General features: G+C 47.4%; 2 protein-coding genes and 1 long non-coding RNA gene across 9 annotated transcripts in view; 1 reads left to right on the plus strand and 2 right to left on the minus strand.

The window, feature by feature from the left end:
- The first annotated feature begins 367 nt into the window (after positions 1 to 367).
- On the plus strand, positions 368 to 25,091 carry LOC310840153 (solute carrier family 26 member 10-like). 3 transcript variants are annotated; one of them, XM_083729408.1, is made up of 18 exons: positions 368 to 772; positions 3,385 to 3,495; positions 5,116 to 5,276; positions 6,089 to 6,253; positions 7,151 to 7,303; positions 8,896 to 8,978; positions 9,181 to 9,328; positions 9,813 to 9,926; positions 11,488 to 11,565; positions 13,409 to 13,504; positions 14,268 to 14,374; positions 15,205 to 15,274; positions 16,987 to 17,157; positions 18,044 to 18,083; positions 18,865 to 18,944; positions 20,180 to 20,234; positions 21,449 to 21,555; positions 23,847 to 25,091. In XM_083729408.1, the coding sequence occupies exons 1-18, from the start codon at positions 505 to 507 to the stop codon at positions 23,883 to 23,885; spliced, it is 2,046 nt and encodes a 681-aa protein (XP_083585534.1). In that variant the 5' UTR covers positions 368 to 504; the 3' UTR covers positions 23,886 to 25,091. The 3 variants fall into 3 exon arrangements, with proteins under 3 accessions (XP_083585534.1, XP_083585535.1, XP_083585536.1); XM_083729409.1 differs by lacking the exon at positions 368 to 772 and adding an exon at positions 1,635 to 1,831; XM_083729410.1 differs by lacking the exon at positions 368 to 772 and adding an exon at positions 1,636 to 1,866.
- Positions 20,335 to 23,498, minus strand: LOC310840241. Its single transcript, XR_014561861.1, has 2 exons — positions 23,299 to 23,498; positions 20,335 to 22,921 (listed from the first exon to the last, which is right to left on the minus strand). It is a non-coding gene; the product is annotated as an uncharacterized lncRNA (long non-coding RNA).
- The window catches only part of B4GALNT1 (beta-1,4-N-acetyl-galactosaminyltransferase 1), a 48,155-nt gene continuing 44,339 nt past the window's right edge, over positions 23,568 to 27,383 (minus strand). For 4 of the 5 annotated variants that reach the window (XM_083729443.1, XM_083729444.1, XM_083729442.1 and 1 more), the window contains one exon: positions 26,248 to 27,293. In XM_083729443.1, the coding sequence (XP_083585569.1) occupies positions 27,079 to 27,293 (215 nt within the window). In that variant the 3' untranslated portion in view covers positions 26,248 to 27,078. Of the gene's footprint in view, positions 27,294 to 27,383 lie in introns of all 5 variants that reach the window. The other variant, XM_083729441.1, reaches the window with a different exon arrangement.

A 27,383-nucleotide genomic window follows, 5' to 3' on the forward strand; every position in this document is an offset into this window, starting at 1 on the left:
TTTTGATACTCATTTATTGATCCTTTGTTGTATGAAGGGACATAGTTTTCAAACGGGCCTTGGCTTGTTTTGTTTTTTCTTCTCTTTCACCCCACCCCCACCCTCCACTAAAACAGACAGACAGACAAACAAACAATCCATGGTCCGCTTAGGAACAGGAGCTCATGCTGGAGAACCAAGGGAAATGGAAAGATAACAAAGGACAGTTACTATATTGTTCCAACTAGGGAAGCGTCTGGTAATCAGGGATGTCTAAGGGGGTGGGAAAGCTGTCCTCATGCATGACTCAGAGGGCACCTAGAGGCATCAGAGCCTTGGTGCCCTGCACCTGACCCTTAGCACCCTGAGCTTCCGCCCCCTTCCTGCCCTGACCCACATTCTGCTTCCCAGAGGGAGGAGAATCCCAGCTCCCCAAGCCTTGCGATTGGCCAGAGAAGTCAAGCCCAGCCAGGGATAAAAGGTGACTGTGAGCATCTTGCCTGCTTGCCTGCAGCCCATGTCAACATGAGCAACCTGGCCTTGTACCGTGGCATCTACACTGAGGAGCGCTTCCAGCAGCTTTATGGGACGCCCCCAGAGCCAGAGGGCAGCCTGGCAGGGATGCTGAAGGGCAAGCTGGCCCAGGGGTGCCGCTGCTCCAGGGCTGCAGCCTTGCATTTGCTCCGAAGCAGGCTTCCCATTGCAAGCTGGCTGCCCAAGTACCAGCCTAGGAAGTGGCTCCTGGGGGACGTGGTGGCAGGGCTGACTGTGGGCATTGTGCACATCCCACAAGGTGAGTTTGTGTGTGAGAGAGCGTGTGTAGGGAACGCTACTGAACTGAACGTCAGTGGTGATCCTGGAAGACATATCACAGCAGCCAGAGGCTGAAGTGAAGCCTCTTCCTTTTCTGCACAGAAGTTTGTTGCAGAACATATGGCGGTGGTGGGCATTCTTCCCTTCCAGAAGTATCCAAGGAGATGGGGCGGTGGTAGAGATGAGTCGCTTTGGGAGGGGGCAAACCCGGGCACCATCATCCTTTGTCCTTTCTCTATCATCTCCCCTTCCCCATGAAAGTATCCAAGGATTTCTGATCTTTACTGGTGTGGATCCTCCTCCTCCTCCTCCTCCTCCTCCTCTCAAGTCCTACCTAATTTCTTCTCCTCACCTGCAAGATCTTCAAAGATCCTTCACCCTGGAGGTTCTGCTTGCTGACTTGATGCCCCTGCTCTCTATGCAACTGTTAAGCGTTTCTGTTTCCCAAGCTATCCCTAAACCTTCCAGGGGATTTACACTCAGTGCCCCTTATGCTTTACTCTCAGTCTCCCTTATATTTTTGTCTGCTCCCTTGCACACACACCACTGACCTCTTGTCCACTTCAAGCCCTCTCCCCGGTTCACATACTTTTAAAAAAATCTGTGACCAGCTTTGCATCTTCCTTGTTTGAACAACAAGTCTTTTGTTTTCTGGTTTTAGTCTGGGATTTCTAAGGCTGCACAGTCCTGTGCACACTTACCTGGGGAGTGAGCCCCATCCACTGGAGCTGGCTCTGAAGTAAACACGCAAGGGTGGGGGGCTGGCAGCCTGTCTTCCTTCAGGAGCTGTTTCTCACTAATCTCTGAGGCTGTGGCTGTGTGGTGGAATGGCAGGGGGGTGGGAGTCAACTCCTGGATGTCTTTCCGCCCTGGAGGCCCCAGGTTGGACTCATGCCCTGCCTGTCCTTGTTAAGGTGGCGCTTCCCTTTCCTCCAGCGGCAGCCCAGGCGTAAGCAGCTGGGGTTAATGGAGCATGCATCAAGGGGTTTCTGGTCAGGGCTGTTCCTCCTCCAGATTTTGACAGTGGAAAAGAAGGAAGGTAGAAAGAGCATTGGAGGGAATGATTTCAGAAATGTAGATTTGTTGGACAGCCCATTTTCTTGCTGAGAGGTGGCATTTTCAAAATTCTATTCCTTCTAAAAATTAATTCTGAGGAGTGGCTGTGTTTGTGTCAAGACCCTGACAACAAAGCAGTCACGTGACACCTTAAAGACTTGGCAGATTTATTGTACAGTAGTGCAAAGCTTTCGTGGATTGGAGCCCAGCTCATCAGAGGGATGACATGCTGACATGCTTGTCACTCATGCTGCTGACTAGGAAAGTGAATTCTAGTGCATGAACCCTTCTGGACTGAGCACACGCTATTGAGCATTCATCCCGATTTGTTTGCAAGGGGGTCAGATGATGTTGTGCCATAGCAAGGGTTATCACACACTTTCCAGTTGTTCCTTATTGCAAAAAGTCTGTTCCTTTGGGGGAGTGGGCTTGTTGCACAAAATTTCCTAATCAGCTGTAATTGTGCAGCCTGAGTGGCATTCCCCCCAGAATTCCTAATTTCATAAATGTGCTAGCGGCAGTGTGAGATATGGGATTGTTTCTGGACTGGATTTTCGGGTGGGATACAATCACATGCTAGCAAATTCGGGTTGCACAAGTATAGTTGATTGGTGAGAAAATACACTGGAAACAAATCAGAATGGATGCTGATTGTCATCTAATCTCCTGCAGACAAATCAGGATAAAAGCTCAGTAAACAGACCGCCTGAAAGGGTGCATTCCCATATCCTTCCTGCAAAGTACTGACAGTCTGGAGGTGCTCTGAGAGGGAGGGTTGGGTTTACATGTTAGTGAGGCAGACACGCATCACATCTGCTCAAAGAGAGTTGGACTCTGGGTTCCAACAAAACCCTGAGAGGGCCCCTGACCCTTTCAAGGATAAAGGTAAAGGTAAAGGTCCATTAGGTCCAGTCGTGGCCGACTCTGGGGTTGCGGCGCTCATCTCGCTTTACTGGCCAAGGGAGCCGGCGTACAGCTTCCAGGTCATGTGGCCAGCAGGACTAAGCCACTTCTGGTGAACCAGAGCAGCACACGGAAATGCCGTTTACCTTCCCGCCGGAGCAGTACCTATTTAACTATTTGCACTTTTTGGGGTGCTTTCGAACTGCTAGGTTGGCAGGAGCTGGGACTGAGCAACAGGAGCTCACCCCGTCACGGGGATTCGAACCGCCAACCTTCTGATCAGCAAGTCCTAGCCTCTGTGGTTTAACCCACAGCGCCACCCGCGTCCCCTTTCAAGGATACCATCCCACTAATTCTGGGGTAGATCCTACATTACTTGAATAGCATCATTACCACTTCCATGTGGCTACTGAGCGGAGGAGCAGGAGCGTATGACACGATCACTTCCCATTGTCAGTTCTAGTGGCTCTTAGGCACCAGTGACATTTTCAGTCCTTCAGCAGGGGAAGCGGGGCCTACCAGTTACAGGCTGTGCTTCCGAAAGTTAGAACTCTTGTCCCAGCCACTTGTTTACACTTGGCCTCCCAGCCGGTGGGGATTTTGTATAGCTGGTTCTGTTTGTTCTTCCTGCAGGAATGGCCTTTGCTCTGCTCACCTCAGTAGCACCAGTCTATGGGCTCTACACTTCATTCTTCCCTGCCCTGCTGTACATGCTGTTTGGTACGGGGCGCCATGTGTCCACAGGTGAGTGTGCTGCATGGCTGAGTCAGCATGCAGTCGCCATAGACGGGCACCTGGGGCACTGCTCTTGGGCTCCATGACTTAACGTCCTCCGGGCAGATCTATTATTATTATTGTGATTTCTTTATATAATTTATGAGCCCTGACCCTATGAACTATCTTGAAGTGATTTCACAATACAGTAAATATATATATATATATATATATATATATGCTTTCGTATATGAATGGGCATATCATATACATATATACATATTTAATGTATATCCATACATTAAAAAGTTAAAGCAATTGCATATATAAAAACAAATTGAAACCTAGTTCAGATAACATTTGAGATAAAGTTCAGATAACATTTGAGATAAAGCCTTGTTGAAAGAGGAAAGGCAGACACAGAAAAGGCAACCAAGATTGCAGTTCTTTCTCACCAGTATAATACTACTGATACTAATACTATAAATAATGGATTATATACAATGTTAGTCATACTCAGAGTAGACCCATTCAAATTAATGGACACAGTTAAACTAGGCCCATTCATTCCAATGGGTCTGCTCTGAGTAGAACTTTGCTGAAGTGGCTAAGCCAAATAAGGAGAAGAAGAAGGCTAAGGACAGGATAATTTGAGGAAATAATTTCTGCCCTGTCTGATAATAGTGGTAGTACATTTAAATTGGGCAATTTATAAATATGAATTTATAAATAATGAATTTCAAATGTTCCAGATATACACCCATATTTTTCCTTCTATAAGACATCCCTATGTATAAGATGCCTCTTATTTTAGGGGACTTGGATTTAATAAAATGGGGGGGGGGAATCTATCTGTATATAAGATGCCCCCCCAATTTTGGACACTGTTTTTTAGGGAAAAAACCTAGTCTTATACATGGAAAAAAATGGTATATTCTGCAACATTTGAAATGTAAGAATGCCCTTCAAGCTGTGTTTGCTCTTAAAGCTCACATACTGGTGCATTGGACTGAAAATTGAGTTTGACTCTACTAGCATGCCACGTGGGTGTGGGGGAGAGAAAACCTTCCACTGCCATAAAGCTCACTGTGTGGTCTTTGTCATTGTTTGTCAGCCTATTCTGTTCCACCCATCCAAGACCTGTAGGCTGCAAGTGGAGATTTTTCAGCTTTCTGAATGTAGAGAGAGATCCAGTGTATTGTTCAGGCGGAAAGTAGGAATGGGTGGCACTGCTGCTGCCAGGATCATGAATGAATGTCACAATGCCATGTAACTGAGGTCACTATTTTGGGGTGGGATTCTGTTACATACTGGCAGTTATAACTGATTTGGAAGTATTTGTGCAACAAACCTGCTTCCACAAAAGAGCAGGCGATGGGAAATGCGCTGCGATAACACTTGCTTTGATGCAATGGCATCTAACTGCCCCGTGAACAAATCAGAATGAATGCTCACTAAATAGCCAATGTTGTCCAGCTTCCCTGCAAACAAATCAGGAAGAATGCTGAATAAACAGGACACCTGGAAGGACCCCCAGTATACTGTTGAGGGGAAAATAGGAACGGGTGGTCCTGAGTGCCACGGTGTCATTCTCGCCCAGGATGGGACATGCAGAGATTTCATTCGTTCCTCTCTTCCTGCTCTCCAAAGGCACCTTTGCTGTAGTCAGTCTGATGACGGGCTCCGTGGTGGAGCGTTTGGTTCCTGAGCCCCTGCAGTCCAATGGCACCATCCCTGCAGAAGCAGCTTTGCTGGAGGCGCAGCGCATTGGTGTGGCGGCTGCTATGGCCTTCCTTGTCGGGCTGCTCATGGTGAGTCAAAGGGAGATGCTGGGGCAAAAGGGCTCCTTTGGGAAGGCTGAGCACATCACAAAGGGGGGCTTAAGCCTTGGAACAGTGCTATGGCTGTCGTCCTGGGAGGATTCTTGGGCTGCCCTTGGCTAATAAGAAGGGCTGATAAACTAGGGGTTGATGAACATGGAGGCTTCAGTCTTAGCTATAGAATCATAGAATTGTAGAGGTGGAAGGGACCCCGAGGGTCATCCAGTCCAACCTCCTGCAATGCAGGAATCCTTTGCCCAATGTGGGGCTCAAACCCATGATCCTGAGATTAAGAGTCTCCTGCTCTCCTGACTGAGCTATCCCAGCTCTCTTGGCTAATAGCTCTTCTTATATCTCTCCTCCAGCAAGCTCATTTGATCCCCGCCCCACCAAAACCCTTTAAAATCCTTTTTAAAAAATCCAGTATTTGTCTAATCCCTTTGAAGAGCCATCTGTTCTAAAGTCCATCACCACCTCTTGTGGCAATGAATTCCATGCTAATTGTTTATTGTGCTGAGAACAATTTCCTTTTGTCTGTGTTGGGCTCATGATGGCACCGTGTTATATGGCCTCTGGAAAGCTTACTTGGCAGCTCCTCTGGCTTTTGAGATTTTGGTAGGCCTAGCCCACACATTTTCTGGCATACTTCCACAATGATAAGGACTAGAAACTTGCTTTCTTAAAAGAATGAAAGCTGAGGAGACTCGCTTCTGCACCCAGCACCACAATCTGTGTTTTTTCTGCCTGTCTCAGCAGACACACAATTCACGCAGCTACTGCTGCCACCTTCCTCTCTTCCCCAGACAGGGATGTTTACACTTCACCTGGGCTTCCTTTCCACCTACCTCTCGGAGCCTGTCGTCAAGGCCTTTACCTGTGGTGCTGCTTTGCACGTGGTGGTGTCTCAGCTCCAGAGCCTCCTGGGCTTGCCATTACCACGTCCCGCTGGCTGCTTTGCCATCTTCAAGGTATGTGGACTCACATTCAGGGGGTGGGGGTGCAGACATCTCTGCTTATGAAGCCACCAGAAATGTAAATGCAGGAATTCTCATTCCTAGACACCTGCTCCTGGATGCAATCCATAAGATATTTTGTTCCTCTGAGCTAATATGAGTGTCCTTGTTTTCTCCACTGCTTCTCTCTCTCACTCCATGGTGCTTTGAGTGGGGCAAAGGGGGCGCTGCCCCACCAACCTCAGCCTGGCTTCAGCCAGCCCCTCACTTACCTGCCTTCTTGCAACCAGTCTAGAGTGTGTCACTGGCTGCCAGTTTAGTTCCAGTGCTGCCCTTGCAGAGGGAGGAGAAGACTGGGGACAAAGCTAGAATTAGTTGACTTATGGTTGGCCACTGTGAGGACAGAATGCTGGACTAGAGGGACAATTGGTCTCATGAGGCAAGGTGAGGTGAGCAGGAAGCAGAATCCACAGGGCCAGCAGATCCCAATATAGATATTTATTCCCCCCTTTTTCTGATGTAGATCTTCCCTCACCTCTTCTTCCCAGGTGGGGAGACAGACATTGTTTTGTGGTTCACCTCAGGGGCCAAAATATCTTGGGCCAGCCCTGAATTTGACCTACATTCTTATGGCTTTGTCACTGTCTCTGGCTCCACCTGCCCTTGGTCTTCCTGCCACTGGCCCTGCCAATTCCAGTGTACACTGGCCACCCCTGGTCAGCTTTGTGGCAGATCTGGTTTGCTGAAACAGGCTGCCAATGTGTTTCGATAGCTGCTAGAAGGTTCCAATAAGCATAGCTGCTTCCTCCTCCCAGGCTGCTAAAAGCATTCCAGTCCACCCCTCGGACGGAAGACCTGGCTGCCCTTTGTGAATGCCACGCCAGATGTCCGTGTTTCTGCATTTCCCCCTAGACACTGGCATCTGTTGTGGAAGCCTTGCCCTTAACCAACACAGCGGAACTGCTCATCTCAGGCTTCTGCTTGGCTGTGTTGGTGCCCATCAAAGAGATCAACAACCGCTACAGGAGTCGGCTGTGGGTCCCCATCCCGGGAGAGATCATCATGGTATGTTTGAAGTCTTCGTCAAGGCTGTCTTTTGGCATACAGACAGCTGGTGACTCCCTGCAAAGGAAAGTCACATTTTAACACTTACAAAGAATGTAAATCCAGCTAATTTGCTCATACTTCCTTTGTCTATTTCTTCTTCCAAGTCTGAGGTCATCAAAAGATTTGGATGGGTGGGTAGAGGAGGGATTGAAGAGTGGTGAAGAATAAAGTGTAGATGAGGCAAGGAAAGGCATGGATGCTGGAGATAGCGGGGGGGGGGGGAGATATAATTGTGGCGAGAGGACGGGAGCTGAGCAGGGCACTGTGGATGAAAGACTAAATTAGATCTGTTATTAAATGCATATTTTAATTCAACATGCACATTTTTAAAAAGAAAATGCAAATAGCAGTCAATGGGAGAGGTGATTGATAATTATTCAGATTGTAGCCAGTGAGTTCAAATCTTTCATTCTATTCTGTGGTGCTGAAGAAAAATACTTCTTCATAGTGATTACATGCTTTGGGAGAAAATTTCCATCAAGATCACAGCAGAAGAGGATAGGCTTAAACAGGCCTTCCCCACCTGCTGCAATCCATGCTAATTATCCCCACCCCAGCTGTAGATATTTGAATTTAAGCAAACAAAACAAAATATGTAGGAAGATGCTCTTTAGCATCCTGTTTAGTTTTGCCCTAATTCTGTGGCCCTTGGAAGGACTGTTCAGAATCATTTTTATACTTTTGGTGGTCATTGCCAGTGCATTCAAAAGCTTTTTTCACAGCCAGGAGGGCTAAAAACTTGGTTTGTAATTGACAGAGGAGATTTTCACAATGCATCATTCTGTCGGACAGTAGTTGTCTTGCAATAAATAAGGAACCACACAGAGTCAAAATGCAGAGTCAAAGATTCACAGTAAAGGCAGAAAATTTTTACTGAGGCAAACAAACAAACTTTATTAAAGCACTGTGCAAGCGAAAGTGAGCAAAGTAAGAGAGAGAGCGCAGCAGACTGAGCACAGGTATTTATCTCTCCTGGATCAGCGTGACCTTACGTAGTCAAAACAATATTTGCATAAGAAGTGAACCTGCTAGAATTTTCCAGAACTTTCCTTCTTCTGCTCTCAAGGACCTTAGTCGCTACGACACATTCTGATATTAAATACAGTACCATGTTACTTGGTTGTGCAACACATTGAGTTACAAAATATGCAAAACCTGGGCCAATGTAGTTCAGTCAAATAGCTAAAAAGGGATTTCAGCATACATGTTCCAAACTGGCCTGACCTTCTGTTTTCTTACCTGTACCAGGATAATAATCCCATGACTAGTCCAGCCCCGCTTGGGTATAGAAAATCCTCCCTTGCTAATTCACTCAGACCTTAATTCTTGCAATATTTGGAGACTTTTGACACACGTGAGATGTCCCTTCACAGTGAAGTATATCTGAAATACATGAGGACACACTTTGTGGAGATTTAATATCTGGAGCACCTAGTGGGACAGCGGCTATAGGAGAATCTCTTAAAGGCAAATGAGGAGGTTGTTTTTAAAAGCCACACAGCTTACAGGCCTTTGGACTGACACTGGGTCTGTCTGTCATTTTTTGGCAGGTACTGCTGGCTACTGGGATCTGTTTTGCTTCCTCCCTAAACACTCACTATAAGGTGCAGGTTGTTGGACACCTCCCAGCAGGGTAAGACCCCCTTTCTCTCTCTCTCTCTGTGTCCTCCCCATTCTCTATGCCAGCTGAGGGTCAAGCCACCGCTCCCCTGTTGGCATGGCAACAGAAGTGCGGCTTCCAAACTCGGCCTGACCCTGGTTGTTGGGGAAGGGCAGGGCATGGTCTCTGTCCCCGGGGCACACGGTGACTCCCATTCCCCCATTCTTTCATACAGGTTCCCCCAGCCCCAGCTCCCAGCCCTGCATCTGCTGCCCCAAGTGCTGGGTGACACGGTGGCCCTCACTTTTGTGGCCTACGCCATCTCGGTGTCATTGGCCATGATCTACGCTGAGAAGCACCGCTATGTCATTGACCCCAACCAGGTGTGTGTCCAGCCTGGAGAGCTCAGGGTCCCCTCAGGGTGGGGAGGCAGAACCTGGACACATTCAGTCATGGAGACTCTTCCCTTTGCTTGCCAAGCCGCCAGCCTCCCTAGTGCCTCCTATGGCGTGGAAACAGAGTGCTGGGTTAGATGGGCCTTTGGGTCTGATGCGGAAGGGGCCTTCTTATGTTCCTGTGACCCTCCAGCTTAAAAATTGCCTTTCTTTGTAGTGGAGACTCAGCTTGAGAGGTCTTCATTTCTTGCTTGAGGCCAGGGATAATGAGCCCCTGGTCTTCCAGATGTTGCTGAACTACAGCACCTATCATCCCTGACCATTGGCTGTGCTGATAGGAGTAGGAGTCCCAACAACATTTGGGGAGTCACTGGTTCCCCATCCCTGCTCTGGATACACCCGCCCACCCCTTGCTTCAGGTTCAGCTGGCTAAAACCCTGCTCTTACTTTGCCTTCCTCTGCTCTCCTACAGGAACTGCTGGCTCATGGCCTCTCAAACCTGGTCTCCTCCCTGTTCACCTGTTTCCCCAGTTCAGCCACGCTGGCTACAACCAACATCTTGGAAAGTGCTGGTGGACGCACACAGGTATAAGGCTGATGTTTCAGGAGTGCTTTGGAGAGAGGTGGAGAACCTGTGCTCCTCTGGATGGTGTCTGGACTCCAGCTCCCATCATCTCTGACCATTGGCCATGCTGGTTAGGCGGACGGAAGTTCACCAACATCTAGAGGGTCACAGGCTCCCCATCCTTGGGCTACAAATGGCCTTTCTTACCACCATGCCACTACATTTACATTTGTTGCGTGGAAATGGCAAAGAGCAAAGGGCTGGTTGCTCTAGAAAGAAAAGTGGGAAGCAAGACTGTTTCCAGCAACAGTGGGAAGGGGAGGGTTAGACCAGTTGCTGGTTCCAAAGCATTGTCAGCCACAGTGGTCCATTGGGATGAAAGCGCCCTTTTTTCCTGATAGGGCTCCTTTGCCTTTTATAACTACAGTGGTGCCTCGCAAGACGAAATTAATTCGTTCTGTGAGTTTCTTCGTCTTGCGGATTTTTCGTCTTGCGGAGCGCGGATGCACCCTGGTATTAACGGCTGTAAGAAAAAGGAAACAAACTCGCAAGACGTTTCGTCTTGCGAAGCCAGCCCATAGGGAAAATCGTCTTGCGAAGCAACTCAAAAAACGAACAACCCTTTCGTCTTGCGTGTTTTTCGTCTTGCGAGGCATTCGTCGCACTGTACACAGCAAGCAGATATGGATTTGCCTGCTGTTAAATGAGACTTTTCCAGAATAAATAATAATAACATTTGCGCCAACATTTCTCTGATGAAAATAGGGACGTCCTATTCAATGAGGAGGAAGAGGAGGAGGAAGATAACTACTTTATTATTTATACCCCACCAATCTGACTGGGCAACTTCCAACATATATAAAAACATAATAAAATATTAAACATTTTTTTTAAAAAAACTTCCTTATATAGAGCTGCTTTCAGGTGTCTTCTAAAAGTTTTATGGTTTCTTATCTCCTGGGCTTGGGGAATTGCATAACTCCATACCCCCCAACATTTCTCCGATGAAAACAGGGACATCCTAAGGAAAAGCAGAACATTCTGGGATCAAATCAGAAACTAGGACAGCTTCTGCAAATCTAGGACTGTCCCTGGAAAATAGGGACACTTGGAAGGTCTGTAATAATTAACAAATGTATTTTGTGAGCTGGAGGTTTAAACTAGGATAAAGTGTGCATAAAAATGCATACATTAGTGAAAATGGTGTATGAAATGCAATATATAAGGGGAAATTGTGTGTATTAGGCAAAATTGCATACAAAATCATGTATATCAGAAGAAATCACATGAAAATTTTGGTGAATTTTCATGAGGACATTTAAAAACAACAACATGCAAACAGATGTGGAAATGTAGAGAACTGAACTTAAATGGGGAATTCCTATTCATTATACTCATGTATTCAAGGCTCACCTGGGTAGCTGGAGGTCCACTCTTTAGAGTGCTCATCATTATGGGGAATACAGGTGTTTATTTGGTACCACTTCTATACTAAGACAGAACAATGTCCCTTGGTTGCCAGTGGACTTTAATGTCCCTTCTGTTATCTTGGCTGCAACTAACCAGCCTTCCTTGCCCACAGCTCTCTGGCCTCTTCACCAGCGCTGTTGTCCTGGTGGTCTTGCTATGGATTGGACCTCTCTTCTACTACTTACCCAAGGTGAGCTAGTTGATACTATGTGTCGGGGGGAGAACAGGGGTTTATTCAAAGGGTAGCTCGTTATGCTCAGCCAGTCCTGATACAAAATTAAATCATGTGCTCTAGGCATCATTGATATATCTTAGTACAATATTTTAAACAAATTTTGGGTCCCCTGGGCATCTTCATTTACTTGCTCTTAGCACAAAGGCTTGACTCACATGCCATATATTATAAGCACATCTCCCGTCAAAGAATCCGGGGAACTGTATTTAAAGGGTGCTGAGAATTGTAGTTCTGTGAGAGGTAAACTACATTTCCCAGCTGTATTGTTTTGTTTGGTGTTCGGAGGAGACATGCTTTAAACGTACGGTGTGTGCAGTCATACACTCTTGCTACACATTTTGTTTCCATGCCAGCTGTTCAGCCTGGAATTTACCTCCTTAGTTTTCATAGAGAATCTGGTGGCTATAAGTCATTGTTGCCAACCCATTTCTTCCCACTGATCTCTGCAAAATGGTAATGTACACTTGCAGCACCAGCCTGCCCAATGTGGACTAAGAGCATGCTATGGAAGCTGTTCAACGCTACTTGGCCTGTACTGTGGACATTTGGGTTGCAAACGTGATCTGTGCAGGATGCACGTTTGAAATCTGCAGCATTTGCAACCCGCAGCGGCACGTCTGCACACATGGGGGTTGCGATTCAGCGCTTCTGCCCATGTGCAATGCGTGATTTAGCGCTTCTGTTCATGCACGACCGCCGAAACCCGGAAGTAACCCGTTCTGGGACTTCCGGGTTTCGGTGTGACTGCAACCTGAAAAAACGCAACCAGAAGTGTCTGTAACCTGAGGTAGGACTGTAATGAGAAGCTTCTTGCCGCAGCTTCTGCCTCCTGTTCAGTGCGGCTGCTCCTTAATTGTTTTATCAGTTCCTGGTGAGCTAAAACTATCAATTCTTGGTGAGCTAGCACTATTTCACAACAAAAACATAAGATAGGAAACTGGTAATTAAAGCGCTCCCCCCCCCAGCAAAGGGAACAGGAATTAGGGCTTTATTTTTTAAACAGTCAAATGTTATGTAAATGTCATTAATTAAATTATTATATATACCGTATTTTTCGCCCCAAATGGCACACCGGCCCATAGGGCGCACCTAGTTTTTTGGGGGGAAATAACTTTAAAAAAATTATTTCCCCCCCAGGCACAGGGCTGGGGCGGGGGAAGCCCGAGCTTCCCCAGCCCCCAGAACAGGCTGCTATCTGCAAGCCGTGGGAAGCCCGAAGCCCGGGGGCGCTGAGCTCAGCGCCCCCCAGGCTTCTGGGTGCAGGCAGCTCTCTGCAAGAGGTGGGAGAGCTGCGCGACTTCACGCAGCTCTCCCACGGCTTGCGGAGAGCTGCGCGAAGCCCGAAGCCTAGGGGGCGCTGAGCTGGGTGCAGGAGAGCTTGTGGGTGCAGGCAGCTGTCCACAAGAGGTGGGAGAGCTGCGCGACTTCGTGCAGCTCTCCCACGGCTTGCGGATAGCTTCCTGAAGCCTGCATTCGCCCCATAGGACGCACACACATTTCACCTTCATTTTTGGAGGGGAAAAAGTGCATCCTATAGGGCGAAAAATACGGTACTGAAGGACCAATTAAGGAGGTCAGCAGTGCTGCATCCCTGTTGAACAGCAAGCAGGCCCAGGGTAGGAGGAGAAAGCTTCTAATCAAAGTTGTAACAGGGCTTTACTGAACTGAATTTTAATTCTGTTTTAAACTGATCACAGAAAAACAGTGCCTCAATGGTGTTCAAGAGCCGTGGTATGGAAGTGGGACAGTATGTTAAAGAGGCCCCTCATTTCACACTTCTTTTCTCTCTCATGTCTAGGCTGTCCTGGCCTGCATCAATGTCACCAGCCTTCGGCAGATGTTTCTGCAGTTCCAGGACCTGCCCGAGCTGTGGAGGATCAGCCCCATTGACTTCGTAAGCCATGACAGCATCTGAGAATGGACCAGTTTCTAATCTAGCAGTTGGAAATTAAGAACTGAATATGTTCCTCCCCTATCAAATATGTTTACATTGCTACCAGGCTTTTGCAATTGGAGTGGCTAGGTCCACAGTTCTCAGTAATGGCCTATAGTAGGGATGAAGAATCTTTCTTTCTCCTCCACCCATATTTTTGTTGAACTACAACTCCCATCATCCCTGACCATTGGTCATACAGACTGGGGCTGATGGGAGTTGAAGTCCAGCAACATCTGGAGGGCCACAGGTTAGTCACCCCTGTCATATTGGCAGAGCCTGTGACCCCCATCATGCCAAACAGCCATGGCACTGGGGAGCTTAATCTGAAGGCCATACCAGCCTGTCCGTTACCTCTCACAGTGAACTGGTGTGAAACTGCCATGTGAAAGGGTCCAGTCCTTAGCCATTGTAGCTCCAGTTTTCTGAGAGGTCCTCCTGGCCTACTGTAATAGTTCCTTGCATTAGGCCAGTTTCCACCCGGACTTCACCAAGCCTGCCAGAAGAGTGTGCTTATGTGAATCAGACCTGAGTCAGCAGAGGGCAAGAGGGAAGGCTGAGCCAGTGAAGGACTGAACAGCATGATGTTCCACGCTAAGTGTCAAAGCTGGTAGTCAAAGCTGAGCAGTGCTGGTTGCGCCTCAGATCTGTATCTTCAGGTGCTCAGCTGCTCACCTCTCAGGATTCCTTGTGATTCTATCCCACCCTTTCTCATCCATTGCAGACGTTGTGGGTCGTCACGTGGCTTTCTGTGGTCGTGCTCAACGTGGACCTTGGCTTGGCAGTGGGGGTTGTGTTCTCCATGATGACTGTTGTTTGCCGCACACAGAGGTATTTGCTTGCCTGTCCGCTTCCTCTGCTTTCTCTTTTTGTCAAATGTTAGGCCCAGCTGCTAGGATTAGGTCCCCTAGTTGGGATTGTGGGGGGAGCCTGCAAGGCTATAAGATTAGGGGGAGGAGCTTCTTTCTGTTGAGGGCTGCATTGCTAGTGGTGGGCAGATTTCATACCATTCCTGCCCCCTCACTTGCTACCCCATCTCTCCCTCTCCACATCTCTCTGCTGGGAGCCACATGGAATTAAATATGGGGAAGGGCTATGGCTCAGTGATAGGGCATTTTCTTTGCATGCAAAAGGTCCCAGATTCAGTCCTCAGCATCTTCAGGTAGGACAGGGAAATACTTCCTATCTGACACCCTGGAGAGCTTCTGCAAACCATTGTAGGCCAGGATGAGGAGCCTGCGATCTGCCAGATGTTGCTGAACTACAACTCCCATCATCCCTTGCCATCTGCAGCTGATAGGAACTGCAGTTCATCCACATCTGAAATGCCTGAGATTCCTCACCCATAGTGTAGACCCTTCTGAGCCAGTGTTGTCCCTCCCAGAAACTGGAGCAGTACTAGTGCGGAGGGGAAACTGCAATGTGGGCTTCTGCCACGTGGCCTGAGGCTCCTCACATTACCCTAGTGGTGCATGAATGAGCCGTGTCACAGCAGCTCCCATGCAGCAAAGGTCCCACGAGAAGGAGCCTGCGCTGGGGGCTGAGAGGGAGCCTATGGTTCTCTACAACCTTCCGCCTCCAACCATGTTTACTATATGTTGGGGGAGCTGTGTCCAGATAATTGCCCATTTGCCCTTCATGTCGCTTTGTCATTCTTACAGGGCTGAGTGCTCAGTTCTGGGCAGGGCAGGGGACACAGAGATCTACAAGCCTGTCAAGCACAACAGCAAGGTAAGAGTCGTGAGGATCAAGAGGGAGCAAACAAGCATAGGAACACACGCCATGTGCATGTCTGAAGCTGCAGCCCCAAAGCACCCACTGCAGGGAGCATGAATCTCAGGATTGAGATTGGTGGGGCGACTCCAGTGCCCAAGGGTGCCCAGTCCACACTAGTTGAACACACACATGCTAATCTCTTGATAGGCTATTTATAGCACAGGTGGGGCACCTGTGTCTCTCCAGAGGCAGCAGAACTACAACTCCTTTCATCCCTGACCATAGGCCATGCTGGCTTGGGGTGAAGGGAGCTGAAGTCCAGCAATGTCAGAAGGCTTCCCACCCAGGCTTTTGAAGGATCAGAACCTGCAGGTGGGTGTGAAGTGAGGACTCATCCCACTGCTTCCCCCCTGGAAAACCTGATTACCGTTAAATCAAAACAAACGTCACTCATTTATTCCGCGGACTGAATTCAGCAGTAAACAGCAGATTTTCCCAGGGAAAGTGATGGGACAAATGAAAGCTCCGGACAAGAGGGAAACCTCTTGGACCCATGGTTTCTAGGCACAGGACAAGCAGAAGTGTGTGCGAGTTCTGAGTTTTCAGTGTTCTAGAATGAAAATTAGCCACACTGCAGAAGATGGCAATTATCCCAGGAGGATGCGGAAGGTAGCAAATGTAGCAGATGTTCCTAGGAGAGGGAGCAAGCCTCACTTTACTCAAGGGGGCCTGCCGTTGAGGTGAGATGTGTAGGGATGTGGTGGCAACTTAGGCTGTCATTCAAACCCCACTACCTGTGCATAAGCCCCATTGAATTCAGTAGGACTTACCCATATTTTTTGCACCATAACACTCACTTTTTTCCTCCTAAAAAGTAAGAGGAAATGTCTGTGCGTGTTATGGAGGGAATGCCTGCGGGTGGCATGCCTACGGATTTTCCTCCTCTAAAAACTATGTGCGTGTTATGGTCGGGTGCATGTTATAGAGTGAAAAATACGGTACTTCTAAGTAGGCGGGGTTAGGTCTGTGGTTTAATAAGGATCAGAAATATTTATTACAACCATTTGTGCCCCACTTTTCACCCTTTTCAGGGAACAAATCCTTCCTAGGATTAAACAATATTAAAATACATTTTTAAAACACACTATGAACATTATCAATATATAAAAAGCCACCAGGATCCTTCGCACAACTAGTCTCCAGATGAATGGCCCTGGGGAAAGGTAGTCCTGCTGTAGCAGCCCCAGGTGTCTTCTTTGCCAGGGTCCCTCTTTCTACTGGGATCCTTCCCAGAGTTTGTGGTTGATCACTCTGGTAGGGGGTGGGGGTCACTGGAGCAGGCAAAGAGACACCAAAATTCAGCGCGCACACACACCCCGCCTCTTGCCTTCCATTCTACATCATTCCTGGTGAGAGGGGCATGGCTTGGGCAGAGACCATGGAGGCTCCATGCCCTAATTTCACCTCTGCTGCTGCTTGTCTGAATGGAGGTGTGCCTATCCATGTGGGTGTATAAATCTCTGTTTGCCTTACATTGCCTTTGTCCACAAAGGAAGGCAGCCCTTGGGCTGAAAGAGGTTCATCACCTCTGCTTCAGCCAAAAATTTGAAAGATGATGGGGTTTGTATATTCATTTTAGGATGGGGTTAATTTTATTAACTTGGCCACCCTAGCCAGGCACAATGATGCATCTGTACCCCGTGTATCCACCCATCCCTGCTTCTTAGTGCTTTGAGATCCCAGGTGTGAAGATTATAAGCTACCAGGCTCCCATCTATTATGGGAACCGCAGCTTCTTCCGCGACACTCTGAGCCAACTTGTGGGACTCAATCAAGACGGGGAGAAGCACGAGGACCAAGCTCCAGGCATCGAGCTCAAGATGGACATCAGCACTGTGGTAATGTGGCAACCCAGGGTGGGAGGGGGGCAGAAAAGATGGAGGGAAAATTGGGAGTGGAATTCAGAATTAGCCAAGAATTAGTGCCTAAGCTTGCTTGCATTTTTCCTCTTCCTTTTGTGTGGAGACTGGTCAACTGTGAGCCTGAAGGCAGGGACATCTTCTCATAAGCCACTCTGGGAACGCTTTCTCAGCTGAAGAGCAGGATAAAAATATTAGTCATAAATAACAGAATCAAGTTAACACAATTCTTGCTAGTCAGAGTGGGAGCCAATGGAGTTGGCCTCCATCCGTCTTGGGAGATAATGGAGGAGTGTGCCTTTGGGGGAGAACTCAGACTGTTGTAAGGCTGCAGCGCCTGCTGTGGCTGTAGAGACTGATACAGGATAAACATGTTTTGTTGAAGCTGGGGCAGATGAAGGTGTCCATTGATGCACCATGGTGTTTCTTCTCTCTGCGCTTCTCTCAGCGGTCATTCCTCCTCTGGCCACTGCTATATCTCCATGACCTGTCTCCAGGCACTGTGGTCATCTGCAAGGGACTCCCACAGGATGGGGCTGATGTTACCAGCCTTCATGCCACGTTTGCAGACATCTTTGTAACCCAGAGTTGGCCGCCAACAGGCCTAGTGCCTGAAGCCAGCTCCCTGTAGAGCACATCCTTGGAACACAATTCTGTACTAGATACAGACCATTTGATTCAGTAGAAGCAAAGAACTAAGCAAGTCCTATTGAGCCACGGACCAAACTAGGTTTTGCTCTAAAGCAGAGGTTTTAAAATAAATATAAATTAAATGAACAAACCCAAGGCTGGAGATGTTTTCACTTTGTCTGGAGTTTAAATTCTTCTCACCTAAGTGGAGATTAACTGTTGTTTTTCTTCCTAGGAGAGCAATGTCTCTGTCCTGGACAAAAAGCCTGGCTCAGGTAAGCAAAGGGCAATTGCCTTCCAGTTCCTGGTAAATCTTGCTTAGTCAACATGCATTTTGAACTCTGCAAAGTGGAAAGCTGCTTAACTGCCCCTTTCCTGTATTCTGCTGAGGATACTGAATGAGTGTGTGCGTGAAAGAGACTTGCCAGGAGTGTTTTTTCCTATGCAAGGAGAAGAGTTCCATTCACTTCTGGTACTCAGAATAAGTTCCTGGGTTCAGAATTCATTAGTGCGCTCTCTCTGTGTGTGTCTTGCACCTGGCTCTGGATCTTGGCATTCTTGTAAAAATCAAATTACTTCTTGTAAGCCTTCAATCTTCCCACCTTTGAGCAAAATGCTGAGTGTTGTGTTTAGCTACACTAGACTGGTGTGACAGGAGTTGATAGGCAGGTTCTCTTCTGTGAACATAGGAAGATGCTTTACACTGAGTAAAGCATCATACTGGCCCATCAATACTGGCCCATCTGACTCAGTACTGTCAACACTGACTGTCGGCTGCTCTCCAAGGTATCAGATAGTAGTTTCTTTTCAGCCCGATCTGGAGATGCCAGAGGACTGGACATGTTGGGCTGGGTTGAAGAAAACAGTTGTGATTGTGCAGCTGCAACAGTTTCCCATATGGAAAATGAGATTTATGTCTCCCCTGTGAAAACTGGTTGGAGATGGGATTGCTTCTGAGCATGTGCAGAGTGGCACATGGCAAATTGTCATTGATGCTGCTGGGCTCTGCCTGTTGGATTCATTGCAGATTGTGGTCTGTCTACTTTGCTCTTCCAGGCGTGTCAGTACAGGCTGTCATTCTTGACTGCAGTGGAGTGTCCTTTGTGGACGCAGCTGGAGCCCATCTACTTATTCAGGTACAAAAGGACACATATGTATGAGTACAAGTAATGAGGTGGCACACTTGCCATCAGAAAGTCTGGGTGCTGAGACAATCTGGAAGCCAAGCTCCCAGTCTAGATTGCCTGCCTTGTTTTATTTATTTCACCTGTATTCTGCTCTTCCTCCAAAGAGCTTAACCTGACTGAATGTTAAATGCACTTTTTGCATTTAATGTGCAGGGTGTTTGATTGTTTTAAATGCAAACAGCATCCACCCAGGTAGTGGAGCTGTTATAATGTGGGCTAAAGAGGGAGCAACATAACCTTTCTGGCAATCCCTCCTAGTTGCATTAGGAGGAAATTATTCCATTAGTGCCAAGTCCAGTTTGACTCTTAGAGTAAGTTTCATCTGGCTGCCATGTGACTTCCCACTTAGGAAATCTTTAGAAAATTCAGTAAATGGAATGCTGCCGCCTGAGCATAGGTCTAGTCAGGATTTATGTTGGGGGGGATAGAACGAAGATATCTGTAATGCAATTGATCAATTAGTTAAGTATTTATTTATTTACTTGATCAGCTGCACCCCCTGCACCCACTAAGCTACGTCCATGTGCCTCAAGCAAAGGGCAAGGTGGTGCCCCACCTCTGTCCTCATTCCTTGTACAGGAGTCAACCAGGCTGATAGTTCAAACTTACTGCAACATTGATGATGGAATAATATCCTCTACTCTGTCCAAGGGTAACAGGCTAGCTTAGGCAGCACAAGGTAGCAAAAAGGCACATACAGCTCTGTCAACCAACATGTTGCCACTACTCTTTGCCTGTCAGCATTGGCTGCCTGAGGCAGCTGCCTTGCTCTGCCTAACAGTAGGGCTGGCTCTGATCTGATCAATTTGTCAGCCAATGTTGTTGGGACTACAATTCTCGGTCTTGTTTAAGTTAAATCTTTAAACTTACAGGTAGGTGAACAAACTGTGAGCAGCGGTGTCCCTAAGGATCTGTATTGAGTCCAGTTATTATTTATGTAACATACCAATGAACAATTTGGAGTCAAGATTTTCCATAATGGAATCAAAAACAGTGACTCAAACATGATAGATCCCAAAATGGATTACAGAGATAGTTCCCCAGCTCCCGCAGTTGTGCAAATATCAGTAGCAAATTAGAAGATCACAGCATAGCACCAGGGACCTAGCTATAATCACTGAGGCAGCTTGTGGTTAAAAGGCAATGTTTGCAATTCTCTACTAATGGCTTCCTGTGCCTTGCAGGTGTGTGTAGAATGCCAAAAGGCAGGCATGCAGATACATTTGGCTTCCTGTAATGGTAAGTGAAATTAAAGGTGCCACCAGACCTCTTTATTCCCCCATTGATTTCCCGTTGTTTTTAAAGTGAAGTTGCACGTATCTAAAGAATGTGTGCTAAGTTGTGTTCTGACGTATCTTTATATTGCATGGTTGTTATAATATAGAAAGATTAAAATCAATATATTTAAAAGGCAGCTTGTCCCAAGGCACACGTTACCCAGAAGCAAGCCTGGGCTTGCCACCAGCTGTACACTCAAGCAGGGAGCGGCCGATTGCAACCCCTGGAAAGTATTCTGAGATGTGCATCTGGTGTGCTTTCTGTTTTCTGTATGAGTCCTTCCGCTGTCTCTTTCTCGATCAGCCACTTCAGCCTGCATGACTGAGGGCCAAACCAGAGGAGGCAACAGAGATTTGTGATTTGGTCTCCTGTTTTCGTTTCTCTACATTTTTGTAAACAGCAGCAATGAGGGTACCCAATTCACATCAAAAACATAGCATGGTGGTAGCACTCCCTATGAGAGCAAATGACATGCGGGGGGGGGGGGTTGTTGGGGGGGGAGTGCAGGTGAAATGGCCATTCCTGGTGCTGTAATTCTGCTCTGAATAGCTATGGGAAGGGACGAGCTTTTACAGAAATATAAAGAAATGGGAAATCCATCCACAGCTCTGTCATCATCCTGACATAGGCCACATCCATACCATGCATTTACAGCACATTGCTTCCCTCAAGGAATTTTGTGCCCTGTAGTTTACCCTTCAGAGCTGCAAGTCATAGAAATGTAGAATTGTAGAGCTGGAAGGGACCTGGGGGTCATCTAGTCCAACCCTCTGCAATGTAGGGATATGCAGCTGTCCCATACGGGGATCAAACCTGCAACCTTGACATTATCAGCACCTCACTTTGACCAACTGAGTTGTCCGTTCCTAGCACCATAACAAATCAGCATTGCCAGAATAATTTAGGGGAAGTCAGAGTTTAAAGGTTTGGTGTGGATGTGGCCACAGTTAGGCCCCAAGACCCAAAGATCAGAAGTGCATGCTCCCCTCTTGACCTGCCACATATGTGAACTGACTCAGTTGAGGAAGCCTTGCATACAAAATGAGAGGTAAATCCTGTTTGCAGTGGTTTTGAGGGGTGGTGTCTTCCTCACACATGCAGGTCACCCCTCGAGGAACATGCGCCTGTAGAATCAGACCTCACCCATATCCATTTATTTCCTCCTTTCCATTTAGCCGGTGTTCTACAGACCTTGAGGTCCTGTGGCCTTCTCCATCATCTTCCCCCACAGCAGATTTTTGTCACTGTTCACGATGCGGTTTCCAACCTTCAACAGACTATGGTAAGAGGCTGAGGGTGCAGACAGACAATAGGTGAGCCTTTGCTCTTGCTGGTTGCAGTCCTGGCCCCTCTGGAACCAGCTTTGCAGCCCTGGGGGGAAGAGGGCCTTACTCGGGAAATAGCTCCGTTTTCCCCAACAGCAAGTGGGGCGTCATGGCTGTACCCATTGAGACTGAAAGTATAAACTCTTATCGTTGAAATATTCCCAAGTGAAAAAGCTTTTTCTTAATGTCCAGCCTAGCCTTCTCTCTGGCATGGCCATTTTCTACGGGCAGGGATATTATTTTTCTATGTGGGAGCATTCCATCAAATGAACCCCCACCTAAAAGGACTAATCCAGACACAGATTTACCACTGGGCCTTCCGCTGCGGGCTTCAATGGAGGTTTACTGTGGAATCAGTGCTGTCCGTGTATGCAAGTTTCCCACACTATCCACATGGCCTTTCCATCATCAATACCTGTACTCTTTTCAAATATTTAATCTGGATTTTTCTCTGACTGCAGGAAATTTGTTAAGTAACAATAACCCATTATAAATCTACAGTCACCACTGGTGTGGAAGCCCATCAATGAATTCCCTGCAATAAAAATGTGTGCAGGGTGATGTTGGGGTGGGGAGTCTCTATTGCCATACACCTGCGGCTATTTGCTCCTCACCTGAGCACAACCTACCCACTTTCTTTCCAGTGGCCAAAATGATATTTGTATGCCTATTTTCAACCATTTTCATGTTGGAATTTCAACAACCCAGTTTACAGCAGCTATTCTCAAGATCCCCAAAAAAGATCTCATGGTGTGGGAGATTACCTGGGAGTCTGTATTATCAGGCATTTAAAAATTACTGTTTCAAACTGAGAGGTCTTAGGTAAGACCTCTTTATTAGAGTATCAGTATAGCTAAAATGTCACTCTTGTGCAACGCATGGGTAATAATTTTTTAAAACCCACCAAAATGGAAATGGGGCCCAGCCACCTCATCCCCCAAACACAAACCTCCATTGTGAAACATAGTAACTAAGGGCCAGGAATACTTGCTTGTATTTTTTACCTTTTTTTTTTTTTACGTACACATGCGAAGAATCTGAAAAGGTAGTGAAGCATTGGGTGGGGGGGGGGACAGAACCAGCAGTGCAGAAACATTTCTTCAGTGAGTGGCATGTGGGCAGGAGGAAATGGAACACTTATGAAAAGTAGAAGAAAAAGTACAGAAGTGTGGCAACCACAAAATGAAAAAACAACAACGCACGTCTCAGCCACCCACTTAGTAGATATTGCACCAATCCAGATGCATACCCTTTTCAGGGGAAAGTGGCTTTGGCTGGTTGACAGCTTGCTTTTCATTTTGCAAGCTATTTGTTACGAGGTACCTCTTGTAGCAGGGACGCAGGTGGCGCTGTGGGTTAAAGCCTCAGCGCCTAGGACTTGCCGATCGAAAGGTCGGGGGTTCGAATCCCTGCGGCGGGGTGCGCTCCAGCTGCTCGGTCCCAGCGCCTGCCAACCTAGCAGTTCGAAAGCACCTCCGGGTGCAAGTAGATAAATAGGGACCGCTTACCAGCGGGAAGGTAAACGGCGTTTCCGTGTGCGGCTCTGGCTCGCCAGAGCAGCGATGTCACGCTGGCCACGTGACCCGGAAGTGTCTCTGGACAGCGCTGGCCCCTGGCCTCTTAAGTGAGATGGGCGCACAACCCCAGAGTCTGTCAAGACTGGCCCGTACGGGCAGGGGTACCTTTACCTTTACCTTTACCTCTTGTAGCAGCGTTTAAAAAATGAGAGTTCTTTCTGGTCCCCATGCCATCCCACATACGGGCTCTGTGTCGTGCGGAGCTGGAGCCTTCTGTAACAGGAGCAGCCAGGAGGGGTCCTCCAGCTGTGGCTGGACTACATAATTCCTGACAGTGGGACATTCTGGTAGGGGATGATAGGAGCTGTGGTCCACATCAGGACAGCACAGAAATAGCAAGGGAGCTGGCGGTCTTTCTTCCATTCCCAAGGAGCATACACTGAGAAGTGTGTGGGTGCCTTCCCATTCCATTCTCTTTCAATCCATGCGTTGCAGGAGGGATAAGAACAGCCTCTACAAAGTCTGCTGCTCACTGCTTCACAATACCATTAACACAGCATGTTTAAGCATGTTGACATACATTATTCCCAATCCTTTCTGCAGCCATCATGCACCTATATTGCAGATAGGGGCTAAGGCAGAGAGACTAGTGAGCAAGGATGCCTGGGAAAGTCCTGTTACACAGTACACAGCTTCATGCAGAATTCTTTCTTTTTTCTTTCCCTGCTCAGGAAAGTATGGAGCTGAAGGACCCAACCATCTGGGTGTAACTGCCTCTGTATCAAATCAATCCATGCGTACCAGGACAAGATCACAGAAATGCTAGAGGCAGCTGGCTGCCTCGGAAACCAACAAGGAGGGCTGTCCTATCAGGAATGGACAGAGAGACAGAAGAGAAAGGAGGCAGCAGGACAAGACAGAATCTCCTTCTCTTGCCAAGACCTCTTTGGCCAGTTGTGGTCTGTATTCATCTACCCCCACACTAAAGGAGGGTTTGATTTGCACTCAATCCTATTCGATCTCCATCTCTTCTGGGCCCTTGTCAGAAAGTTTCGATACACCAACAACCAGAGATCATTTTTTTGTTGAAAAAACCAACACAAAAAACCTTTATTCCCTTCCCCAAATCATTTCCTTTATACAGGAAAAAAACGTTTGAAGTAATCACAGGTAAAGTCATTGCCAACAGGAAAGGGACAGTAAGCTCGTAAGATGAAAGGAAAGCAGCAGCCGCAAAACAGCAGGTGGCATCCAGCTATGTTTTACTCAAGAGTACACCCATGGAAATTAATGGACCTAACTTCATCATGTTCTTTAACTTCAGTGAGTCTGCTCTGAGCAAAAGTTAGTGGACTTCTACTCAATGTGAGTGAAAGGGCTGTGCAGCCTGGAATGAGAGGTCTCATTATAGCTGCAGCAGCCCCCACGGCTGGATGCAAACCGGACAGGAGGACGGGGAGGTTGGAAGATATTATTTCATGCAAAGGCTAACACACACACCCCGCTGCTGCTGCTGCCACCGCCACCACTGAAGAACTTGCTTGCCAAATCTACAGCTAGCCACCCTAAAGACTGATAAATTGCCTTTCCCTCCTTATGTGGTTGGGCAGTAAAGCAACACTGCAGGGCTGTTGGGAGAAAGTCAGAAATGGGGATGATGTTCACCTCCTGGGCAGCTTCCCTCACTGAGGAGGGTTTCTGCTTTTAGTTTTAATTCTCCTTCACATCAGTATAGTTGACTCTTCAGCCTAGTATCACTATCTGAATTCATACCGTGTGTACCAAACTAAGCATTTGCTTCTTTAGGCTGAATTAGGAACAGGCTGTAAGCTTTCCAGTAATAGTTCCAAATCAATATGTCAACATTTTGAAAATAACTCTTGCTGTATCTGAGAGTGTTGTGGGGTGGGGGAATGTGTAGGGGTTGAATCACTCCCCCATTTAATAAATAAATAAATAAAGTGGCATGACAGCAAGAGAGAGGACCCATCTTATTTACATATCAATATGTATGCTAAAACTAAAGAGGCTTCACCTGCCCTGCTTTACATAGGGAGAGCAGTGAAACATTCAATGCCTTATCTTTTAGCATGTGATTCTGCTGAATGGATAAACAGAGATGAGAGACTTGCTTCTGAGTCAACAATTGTGTTGTAAGTCCCACTACGCTCAACAGGGTTTACTTCACCTTTGAATGGGACTTCAGCAGCCTCTGTTACAGCCAACTGACCAATCTAGTAAATGCCTTATTTGAGACCCAGTTCTATATCAATCTTTTTGAAACTGTGATCTAGCAACATAATGCATCACCCTGAACAAGAAGCAACCCTCTAAAAAGGAAGAGAGTTAGGCTGGAGGGGGAAGGTAGGTAGAAGGAAAAAACTAAGCATCAATTCTTTACCTACTGAGGCCATTGCTTAACTGATGGTTGTGGCAGAAAAGCACAAGAACACTCTCAGGAAAGCAACATGTTCCCCCTTCTGAAGAAGAGCCATTTGCTCTGGGTCTATTGACATGACCAGAGGGAACCTTTAGGTCATGGAGAGAGAGAGAAAGAGGGAGAGAGAGGGAGAGAGAGTTTGGAGGAAGGGGGCGCTATGGTAGTACAACAAATATATTTGAACTTCACAGCTAAAGGGCAGTGATCATCAGTCCTACTCCAACCACATTGACTCTTGCAATGTCCGTATCTGTCCCCTCAGCATCACTCTCCCTGCTGCAGAAATGCTTCAGTGCCTAGAGCTGATTGGCTAGTGCTATGATTGCCTCTGTCTCAATACCTCTGCAGTCAGTTGCAGATAAGCACTTCGCAGCCAGGCTACCAGGAAGGAGTGCACATCATCTGGGGGAAGAGGTGGGGAAAACGTGCCATATATCAGAGTGGTCTTAATGGCTGCTGCTTACTTGCTGTAGGACCAATCCCATGCATTGGAACTAAATATGCAGGAGAAACGAAACCCAGCCCTGCTTCATAAGCATTTCACACCCCCAAAAACAAGCAGCAGCTGTAGGAAGATCAGTAATACCGATTATGCAGTTGGGACCAAGAAGGCAAAAGGAAGCAGGGTTCAGGGATATGGGGGGAAAGACTTGTCAAATGGATTTTGTTTGAAATAAAAACATTGCAGTCTGTTGTTGTACACAAGTCTGCCTTCTTCAGCATATAAAAATCCTGCCACATTAGAAAATCAGCTCCCAGCTCCCACCCCACTGTCTATGAACACAGGCCACTTCTGCAGGAGTGGACAAACCTGAACTTGTCTGGAGTTTTGAGTGTGCTGTTTTATGGCCCCTGCTGTCCTCCTTTTCTCTTGCTTTGCAGCAATTTATACCTCAACGCTTCCCCCTGGTGGCTGCTTTCCATCACTGTAGTCTTTGGCACTTCAAAATGTCCCAGGATGGCACCAGCTTGAAGGATGCGCGAGGGAAAGGAATTGGGAAGAAGGGAGCACAGATGTAAAGACTTGGCACAAAAAGTTGTGGCACTGGATAAAGTATTGTGTCTGTGTGTGGCGAGATGCAGGGGGAAGCCCAGAAAAAATTGTGGTTGCTTCCAGCTAGGAAAGAAAGTAAGTTAACTTCCAGCATTCTCAAGTATCACACCCCATCCAAGATTCTCCAGTTCAGAGACGTAACAGGGCAAAACAAACACAGGAACAGGTCACATCCGCCTGACCACCAAGGCTCAGAATCAAGCAATATCACAGTCTCTCCATCCTGCTAGAAAAGGCATTTTTTCTTTTTTAAAAAAGTGGTCATGGCTGCCCATTTCCCAAACTGCTCTTTAAGCCTGAGGCTGCTGAGGCCACCCTGAGTTCTGGGGGTTTGGCTAGCAGACAGACAAGGCCATTTGCCTGGGGCTCTGGCCAATTGCCAGAGCAGGCTGCCTGAGATTGGTAAACCCAATTGCCTGAGGACAAAGCCAGTTGTCAGGGGTGAAGCTAAACGCATTAGCACCAGAGACTAGTTGCCGGTCATGCATTTGAAACGGTTCTTGAAGTAAAAGAAGCTCTGTTTGGTGGTCAGGCTGTTGTCACTTGAGTTGGGATAGCGGAATTTGGCATACTGCTTCTCACTGTCTGTCTTTAGCCATGGCAGCTTAATCTTTGAGGCGTGGTCCACCACCACATCGGAACAGGAACCGACATGCAGAATACCCAGGCCATCAATGAAGAATTCTGCAGAGAGAGAGAGGAGGAGGATTAGCATGGTCTTCTGGATTTTAGCCAGGAAGCCCTCATGCGGCCAAAAAACCAGCTTAGTCCAGA

This window comes from Podarcis gaigeae, assembly GCF_964106915.1.
Source record: "Podarcis gaigeae genome assembly, chromosome: 2".
NCBI classification, from domain to species: Eukaryota; Metazoa; Chordata; class Lepidosauria; order Squamata; family Lacertidae; genus Podarcis; species Podarcis gaigeae.